The sequence below is a fragment of the Ananas comosus genome, linkage group 21 (assembly GCF_001540865.1).
Source record: "Ananas comosus cultivar F153 linkage group 21, ASM154086v1, whole genome shotgun sequence".
NCBI lineage: Eukaryota > Viridiplantae > Streptophyta > Magnoliopsida > Poales > Bromeliaceae > Ananas > Ananas comosus.
Window position 1 is genome coordinate 6708121 of NC_033641.1, and position 10093 is coordinate 6718213.

Genomic DNA, 10093 nt, shown 5'->3' on the forward strand with positions numbered 1-10093 from the left:
TTAAAAAAAATAGATTGAATATATATAAAAAATAAATATATAAAAATTTATTTATTAGACTTAATCTAATATTTGAAACTTTACATATAAATGAGTTTTTTTTATAATTGAGCTCGTCTTTATATTTTTATTTTACTAAAAATTAAATAATAAAAATATATATTANAGAGAGAGAGAGAAACGCAGAGCCCCCGCACTTGTTTGATCGATCTACCACACCCTCGCACCTCCTTCATTAGCCCTCACCTGTCAAAACCGCCCTTTAGCTACCCAAGCGCGGTTAAGCGGCCACCACCGAACGCCCATCCCGCCGTTAGGTCGAGGGAAAACCGCTCGGGCAAGCAAAAGCCGAGCTTTACTCTAGCTCTAGCTTAGCGAGTAAATTATTTGCTCGGCTTGTGCTCGACTCTAGATTAGAGTCGAGCACAAGCCGAGCTATTGTCTAGCTCGCTAAACTAAAGCTCGAGTAAATCTGGGCTCGTACTTGACCGAGCGTTTGTAGCTCAACCTAACGGTAGGGATCACGATTCACTATTTGCTGTACTCGTTAAGAAACTAAAAAAAAAATTAAAATTTAAAAAATAAAAAAGCCCTATTTCGGTAGGGAAACCTACCCCCAAACCGTAACCGGGGATGGGCAAGTAAAATTTAGTTTATTTTCAGTTTAACCCTTAAGAACACGTCAAAGGCGGGGTGGCGTTTCTTTTTATTTGTTTTAGATTTATAACTGCTCTCCAGTTCATATCTTAAAACTTTTAATAACACTTGTGTTCGCTCTTAACGATTTCACACTTCCTCCAAAAATACATAAAATCGAAGAGGAATTATGGAGAGATAGAGGAGAGTGTAATGCCTCGGACTCGTTCTCGACCTTGACTCCTCTCTCTCTCCCCTGTCTCTGCTGATGCCCTAGCCTCCTTCGCTCCGCCGGAGATCCGCCTTCCCCGTCAGATCGCCTCACCAATCTCGCTTCTCCCGCCTTGCTGCAGCTCCTTTCCTCCTTAACTGGTAAAAACTACTACTTTTACTATTTCTCTCATACTTGTTAGCTATACTACTAACTGCTTGTTGTTAAGGTCGTTACAGAGAGAGAGAGAGATGGAGGGCTTCAGCGGCTTCTTCGTCGACGAGAAAGCGGTTCGCGTCGAGAACATCTTCCTCGAGTTCCTCAAGAGGTTCCTTCTTCTAGGGTTTCTTCGCCCCTCTCCTTCTAGGGTTTCTATTCGCTCTCACCGGTTTGATTCGCTTTCCTCTTCTATGAAAGGTTCAAGCTTGATCCGAATGCGACGGAGCCCCTCTACGAGGCCGAGATCGAGGCGATGCGGTCCAAGGAATCCACCACCATGTACGTGGACTTCTCCCACGTGATGCGGTTCAATGATGTTCTTCAGAAGGCCATCTCCGAAGAGTACCTCCGGTAAATTACTCTGCTAATTTGATTCCCCCTTTCGCAACTTCCGTTTCGGAATCGAGTAAAAGTTATCAGCTTGTTGTGCTGTTTCATTAGATTTGAGCCCTATTTGAGGAATGCGTGTAAGAGATTTGTGATGGAGCAGAAATCGGGACCGTCCATAATCCCCGACGATAGCCCTAACAAGGACATCAATGTCGCCTTCTACAATATTCCGCTGCTGAAGAGGTAAAGAAACCGCCCTAAATGTTTTGAATGGTTTTCAACAGATCGACTTTTCATATGTAATTTATTTGGGAATTTGGAGTATTTTAGATTAAGAGACCTCAAGACCTCGGAGATCGGGAAGTTGACGTCGGTGATGGGGGTTGTTACGCGAACTAGCGAAGTTCGTCCCGAGCTCCTTCAGGGGAACTTCAAGTGCCTCGAGTGTGGGAACGTTGCGAAGAATGTGGAGCAGCAGTTTAAGTATACGGAAGTAGGCGGCCAAAATTTTCCTTGACAATTTATTTATTTGTTTAATTATTTAATTTTGTCAGATCATTTCACATCGCCACAAAAGTTTAGCACTTGATATCGATAGTAATTTTATGATTCTCTGCAGCCTATCATCTGCACGAACGCGACATGTCAGAACCGAGCTAAGTGGGCTCTTCTCCGGCAAGAGAGCAAGTTCACAGATTGGCAGAGGATGCGGATGCAGGAGACTTCAAAGGAAATTCCTGCCGGGTCTCTTCCTCGGTCGTTGGATGTCATTCTGCGACATGAGATGGTTGAGAAGGCGAGGGCTGGGGACACGTAAGAATAACTGATTCCTATGTCTGTCGTGTAATTCGAGCTCCATTTCTGGCCTACTTGGCCTGATTAGAACTGCCGTAGAATGTGCTGTTTGAGCGCTTGTTCGGATAAGCACTACTTTTTGGTTAAAGTCTCTACCTTTCCAAACTAGAGCTGCTGGGGATACATAAGAATCACCGGATCCTAGTTTAGGGTTGTTCTATGTCACTAGCCTATTTCTGACCTGTTTGGCCTGATTGAGCTGCTGTAAAAGAGCTGCATGCTTACAAGTGTGTGCAAGTGTGCAGATAAACTCTAGACTTTTGTTTGTCGTATGCCTGGCTTTTGCCGCCTTCCCATTAGAAGAGTTGTTCCAGGAGCTACATCAAACCGGCGTGTAGTCACTTCTTCTAATGCCTCCAATTTCATTTTTTATGTAGGGTCATCTTCACAGGCATGGTGGTTGCTGTACCAGATGTGATGGCATTAACTTCTCCTGGAGAAAGGGCAGAGGTTCGGCGGGAAGCTTCTCAGCGTCGGAATGGAGGTAGCGGTCATGAAGGTGTAAGGGGTTTGAAATCTTTGGGAGTAAGAGATCTCTCGTATCGCATTGCTTTCATAGCAAACTCAGTGCAGGTTTGAAGAATTTGGACTAATTTGAGCTGCGATTTCAAATTGAAAAGTTTTCACGACATCACTCTTATTTACTGCTGTTTTTTCTTGAATTTCTGCATTTTTTATATCTAGGTGACAGATGGGAGGAGAGATGGCGACCTTAGGGACCGGAAATTGGATGGTGATGACACAGACAGACAAGAATTCACTGTATGTTTTGATTTTGATAACCATTTATAATACATTTTCTATGAGGTTGTTATGAATTGTGGGCTTAAGATATGGCATGGATAAATTATTGCAGAAATACATCAGAATTATATAACTGCTTTGTGATCATTTTATCAAATATCCAAATGTTCTTTGGTGTACTTGTTATTTATCTTTGCATTAACCTTTATAGACAGAGTAAATGTGAGCCATTTCATTATAACATTTGACTAACAAGCATTTTTTTTGTATTAAGATTTTACTCCACACTTCTCCATATGTGGCCCTTGTGGTTACATTTGTCAAGCACATGCATGAAAGTTAATATTTTAGCAGGCTATTAAAAATTTTAAAAAAATCTAACTACACTGCATTTCTTGTCAGCAAGAAGAGGAAGAGGAGGTTTTCAGGATGAGAGACACTCCTGATTTTTTCAATAAGCTTGTTGATAGCATATGCCCTACTGTTTTCGGTCATCAAGAAATTAAAAGAGCAGTCCTCCTTATGCTATTGGGTGGTGTTCACAAGATTACACATGAAGGAACTAACCTCAGAGGTGATATTAATGTGTGTATTGTTGGAGATCCCAGTTGTGCAAAATCCCAATTCCTGAAGTACGTTTCCTTTTGACCTTAATTCATCATGCTTGTTGCTTTTTCTCGTCAATGTCAGAAGTTGATATGATGTTTGCTTTCTCATAAAATCGGAAATATGTAGTAGATCATAATTCTTATTAATGAAGTGTTCTATCCTTTTGCAAATGTTGTCAAGCACATTATCCTTATCTTGGTTCTGATTATTGTTTGTCAGATATGTTGCCGGTCTTGTTCCACGGTCTGTTTATACGTCAGGAAAATCCTCATCGGCTGCTGGTTTGACAGCAACAGTTGCTAAAGAGCCAGAAACAGGGGAGTTTTGTATTGAGGTAGTATTGTTTGCTATTGATTTCTTCGTCTTCTTTTCTTTTGACACCTCTCTCTCTCCTAAACTCCAACAGAGCAGTAGAAAACTGAAGTCATGTGCAGTGTTCAATTTTACATGGTTAAGAATGTGGTTTATTACATTTCAACTATACCTGAATAATGGAGGAGTTAATAGATTTTTTTCAGTTTTATGTCCAATCAGCATATACCTTAACACTTCTTGTGAAACTTATTTGGTTGGGTTTTTGTGTTTACTGTTTGCTGTGAATGCTGGTTCTTGATAATCATACTGTCATATTTTGCTTATAATTTATTCAACAAAATCCAACTTCTAATTTCTATCTAAATGGAAAGGAAAGCTTAAAATTTGATAGCTGTTGAACTAGTGCAGAGATCATTGCATTACATTGTCTTTTATTTCAAGCTTTTCCTTTTTAAATGATTGATTATTATGCCACTGATATACTTTTGCTTCATGCAGGCTGGCGCACTTATGCTGGCTGATAATGGTATCTGTTGCATTGACGAATTTGACAAGATGGACATTAGGGATCAGGTATATCTTTTGTTATTTTACTAGTGTTTGAAAACTTAACATAGGATTTATTTTTCTTTCAAGTTGACCTGTGGATTTCTTACTTGATCTGTCGATGTTAAGGTTGCCATACATGAAGCAATGGAACAACAGACCATTAGCATAACAAAAGCTGGCATACAAGCAACTCTAAATGCTAGAACTGCTATCTTAGCTGCAGCAAATCCTACAGGAGGACGCTATGACAAGACCAAACCCCTCAAAGTAAGCCTCCATAAACTGCAATCGTCAGCTTCTGCTTCCGTGGTCAAAAACTTTAATATTTAACTTTTTCACGAGCTATTTGTGTAAAGCTTTGTTGACTGAGATAATGCTTGATTGTGATGTTCATCTGTTTCTTCTGTACCAGTACAATGTGGCCCTTCCTCCTGCTATTCTTTCAAGGTTTGATCTGGTGTACATCATGATCGATGAGCCTGATGATAACACTGATTATCATATTGCTCACCACATTGTGAGGGTTCATCAGAAGCGCGAAGATGCACTTGCCCCTCCATTTACCACAGCAGAGTTGAAGCGATATTTTGCTTATGCCAAGTCTCTTAAGCCTCAGGTTTTCTTACTTCTTTAAGATCTTTTCCCTTAATTTTTCAAAATGATTGTTGTCTTAACTTGTATGTTATTTCTAATGCAGCTGAGCTCTGAAGCTAGAAAAGTGTTGGTTGAATCATACGTGGCACTTCGCAGAGGTGACACTACTCCTGGCACTAGAGTTGCTTATAGAATGACAGTCAGGCAGCTGGAAGCATTAATCAGGCTGTCTGAAGCCATTGCAAGGAGTCATTTGTATAAAGTTGTAAGTGCCACTCACCAATGACTTCTTCATTATTTATATTTTTACTTGTCTTTAGTAAATCAGGTTAACCATATTTGGTCATGTCATGAATTTTTTGCAGAAATTAAGTTTACTGTATGTTCTTAAATTTTTTGCAGGTGCTTCCGGCACATGTTCGAATGGCTGTAAGGCTGCTAAAAACATCTATAATCAGGCAAGCATCTTTACTATTTGTCTAATGACTCTGTGCATATCTTGGACAAAAGATTTTATGTATTTATTGCATGTGTAGTGTTGAGTCGAGCGAGATAGACCTCTCTGACTTTCAAGATAATGAAGATGCTGGTGGAAATAGAGTTGCTGACCAAGAAATTGCAGCTCCAACTGAAAATGCTCATCCAGCACCAGAAAATGAAGGTGGCTGGCTGTGTTTGCTGTAGTTAAAAACTGCCATCTTGTTATTCTCTTTGTTCAATTGCCCGAAACATCTTATTTATTCCTCCCCTCCCTTCTTGAAATGTCGGGCCGCGGTTTTTTTTCTCGAGGGACCTGAAAACGCCTACGTATAATCTTTTACAGGTGATGCTCAAGGGAGTGAGGGCCAGCAGAAGAAAAAAATGGTTATAACTGAAGAACATTTCCAGAGAGTTACTCAAGCATTGGTCATGCGCCTGCGACAGCATGAAGAGACTGTTATGCAAGATGGTATTAGTCCGATTTTTGCAGTATATATTTTTCATACTTTTAGCAAATCTTACATTTAGTTCTGCATCTGTAATAGCTCCTGTGACTCACATTGAATGAATGAATGCATTTATAATAATCGCTTTAGGATGCTAGTCCTACATACGCGTGGACTATGATAGGCCCGTAATCACTTCATTAATTATGAAAAGTTTTGCATGGATTACCTCATTAAGTATGCCTATCCTATATCACCTTTTCATTATAATTGGCTCCCTTCCGACCTAGAAGTAGTACTAGATCTAGTGTCTCATGCTAACTGCATTCAGTTGCTTTTGTCCTTCAGAAAACTGGCTGTAGCATTAGGGCACAAATTACCATCTGTACCTACTACAATGGGGCAAGCTATTTCATTTTATATGAATCTTTCTGTAACTAGTACTTGAAATAGTATAGCTAATAAGCTATTTCAGATTTTTAAGATGAGTCTTATAGAAATTACGCTAGGACAGGAAATCCCGCCTGAATTTTCACTGATATAAGCTTTGGGAATTCTTATCATTTAGGAATCCTACCAAGATACCCTAATACTTCAATATGAGATTGTACAGGATTTAGGATAAGTACAAAGCAGATTCAGTTCTGAATGTCTTAATCATTCCTAAGTTACTTTTGTTCTGGAAATTTCGCATGTTGTGCTAATTTATTGATTTTTTATTTTTTTATTTTTGGGTATTTGCATTGTCAGAATTAGTAACACCATTTTATAGATCGTGTCAAGTTCGTCCCTTCTTATGCATCTTCCCTGAATTCCCTTAGTCCGTAACGTTATTATGCAATTTATGTAGGAAGTGGATTGGCTGGCATGAAGCAAGGGGACTTGATTGTTTGGTATGTTGAGAAACAGAATGCTCAAGGTGCATACAGTTCCACCGATGAGGTGCGAGAAGAAGTTAAATGCATCAAGGCTGTCATAGAGGTAAACATACTAGTGCATATAGTAGACAGTAATTTGTCATAACAGCGATGCCATGAAAAAAGACCTTGTTAAAGCTCACTGAGATAACGTCAATGCAGAGGTTGATACAGAGGGAAGGTCATCTGATAGTGATAGACGACGGCTCAAGCTCAGCGGCACCTTCGGCAGATGGAGGGGAAACAAGAAGATCCGCGGAGAATAGAATCTTAGCAGTGGCTCCAAATTATGTTATTGATTAACACATCAAGTTAACAAAGAACTAACCTATTCAATTGACATGGAGAAACTATCAGATTGTGCCACCAATTGTTCCGGACATCAGGTTTCGTTGAAGTGTGACAACACATACGGACTCTATGAAAGTTTCACAGTTCAGCAGCCCTGCTTAGAAGAGGATTAAAGTAGGCTTTAGTTTGGGACTTGCGAAGAGGATTTTCATTTCCTAATGTTATTTGCTATCCTAAGTTGCAATACATTCTTCAGGATATAAGATATACTCTTGCTTCCGCATGGCAAATCTATCAGTCGCCCTGTTAAAGTTTGATATAAGCTGGCAACAACATTTTCCTCTTTTCTTAGACTTTGCCCATTTGATTCTGTATGAAATATGTCCTATTGAGAGGGTTGTACTGTGTTAAAAGGTTGACTACTCCGTAACTGATTTCCTTTTCTGGTTGTATTACATTTTGTTGCTGTAAATCGCAACAGTTTTCAGCCGTCAGCAGGAAGCGGCCTTCTCTTAGTCGTCTAACACAGTTCAGTTGGTCAGCACTTTTTCCCCAATTGCAGAGCTATTATTTTCATTAGCAAGACAAGAAGATAATGAATGGATCATGTACTTGTACTTTTGCAGCACAATGGCCTGGGTGCTTCTTTCGCTTAGCCTTTGAAGCGATTTTTTTTTAAACTTTTTCAGTTTATTATTCTGCAATACATTCTAGATGTAAATCCTAATATATCTTTATTATCAATCACTCAACCAAAACCTGCCAGGCTTCACTTCCCTCACGTTACAATTGGGTCCCACCCCCAGCCGGCATGCAAAGAAGAAAGATGTACGCATCACAATAACGCTACTCGATCGAAAGTCTAAATTTAATTCGCGGGTGAAGAACATGGCCACCACATTTGTCTAAACTTTTTTTTTTTTTTTTCGCTTATTTGATTCTAGAAATGATCTTTTGATGATGCAATTCGATTACTCAAGAGTATGGTTTGATTATTTTTTCACCTACAGCTTTTGGGAAAAGATTGTTATGATATAGATATCGCCTTGGACAACATGTTGGGCCGAGATTTCTGTGAAAAAGTCAAGGAGTACCTCAAATTTGTAGGCCAAGAACAACAAGGAATTGGTGTTATAAAGTGATATGCCATCTTTCTCTTGCTGTTATTTTTGATCTGAATGATTATGCACGTCATAATGTATCTGTTATCGTGTACTTGCTATATGAAATATACATATTTTTCTATATTAAGAAATCAATAAACCTGATACGTTTTGAATAATGGGTGTTGATTTATATTAGTGATGCAGTGTTGCAGCCGGTGGCACTACAACAAATAAGATTTGTTCCAGCAGTTTTTTAGCCAGCAGTTAAGCTAACTGCTGCTAAAACTATATTATACCAGTATTTTTTATTTTTCTGTAACATTTAGTAACCCGCTGATATAGTAGTAAAAATTTTTAATTGTATAAATAAAAATGTTTGAAAAGCCATTGATCTCTGTATGAATATACTAATTAATTCCATCTCTCTCTCTCCCCCTTTCCTTTTTTTTTTTTTTGGGAAAACTTCAAAAACCCCCCTGTGGTTTCCAAACTTCTCACTTTAATACCCTGTGGTTTAAAGTGTATCAATTTGCCCCCCTGTGGTTTTATTTGTATCTTTTCTATAGCTTTTTTCTTAATATTTCGTTAAATTATATGCTAAAAAACATCAGATATCCATCTAGATTTACTGAATATATTAATTTAGTACCCTTTAATTTTAATTTTGTCACTGATTTGAAAAAAAAATAATAAAATTGATAAAAAAAAGAGAAAAAAAAATCACAGGGGGGCAAATTGGTATAGGCAAATTGGTACATTTTAAACGACATGGTACTAAAGTGTGAGAAAGTTGGAAACCACTGTGGGTTTTTGAAGTTATCCCTTTTTTTTTCAAATCGGAGCTTCTCCACGCACCGCGAGCTTCGAGCTCTCTCTCTCGATCTCTCTCCCTTTCCTTTTTTTTTTTTTTTTTTTTTTTCCACGAGCTCGAGCTCGAGCTGCTCGAGATTGGGATTTTCGGAGATTTCGCACTCAATCGCCTTCTCCGGGCGATTTCTCACTTGGATCTACACACGATTCCACGATCGGGAGTGAGTGAGCTATTGATTTTTCTTTCATTTTTGGCTTTGATTTCGCAGTGTTAGTGTAATTTGATCTCGAATAGCTTCTCAATTAAGCCGAAGTGTTCCTAATCGGGGGTTTTAGGAGTTAATTTTTGGATGCGCTTGCGATTTGTGGGAGATATTATCCAGTTTTCTGACAATGTTCGATCATCTACATGCTCATCTCTTTTAAATTTGTTTCGAAACCGAAATTTAGGCCTCTTTTGTGCTTCATTAACACTGATTGATTAAGCTGTGCGAGATTATTTAGGTTTCAAGAACGTTTTTACTTGTGAATCTCCATTGCTCTGATGACATTTACCTTTCTATAGGGAAGTGTACTAAATCTCCATTGCTCTGATGACATGTTTGCTCTGATTATGTTTTAGGTCCTTTGGGTTTTCTATGGATTCCAACATGCTATCAATAATTATATTCCTTGTGATTAAAAATATTTTTGAAGTTGAGAGGGTTTCCTAATTAGCTTTGCTTGTGGTGTACATGGTTTGTGGAGTCCTTGTTTAAGCTGTTGTGCCAGTAGAGCTCTTACATGAACTGTTATTTTGTGTTTGTTGTCCAATGAATTGTCTTGTGGACAATATATATGATATTAGACCTAGCATCGACAGTAAAAAAAAAAGAAGAGTAAATAAATAAATAAATAAATAAATAAATATATATATATATATATATATATATATATATATATATATATATATATATATATATATATATATATATATATATA

General features: G+C 38.3%; 1 protein-coding gene across 1 annotated transcript; it reads left to right on the forward strand.

Annotated features, from left to right (window-relative positions):
* On the forward strand, positions 841–7824 carry LOC109726734 (DNA replication licensing factor MCM6; the record flags this gene model as incomplete). The annotated part of the gene is given in 19 exon segments (XM_020256521.1): positions 841–1008; positions 1087–1175; positions 1265–1417; positions 1508–1639; positions 1727–1889; positions 2016–2209; positions 2629–2824; positions 2936–3013; positions 3398–3627; positions 3824–3938; positions 4418–4492; positions 4595–4735; positions 4881–5084; positions 5166–5327; positions 5465–5520; positions 5599–5723; positions 5886–6011; positions 6839–6969; positions 7068–7824. Coding segments are annotated over 18 exon segments (2499 nt in total). The 3' UTR covers positions 7209–7824.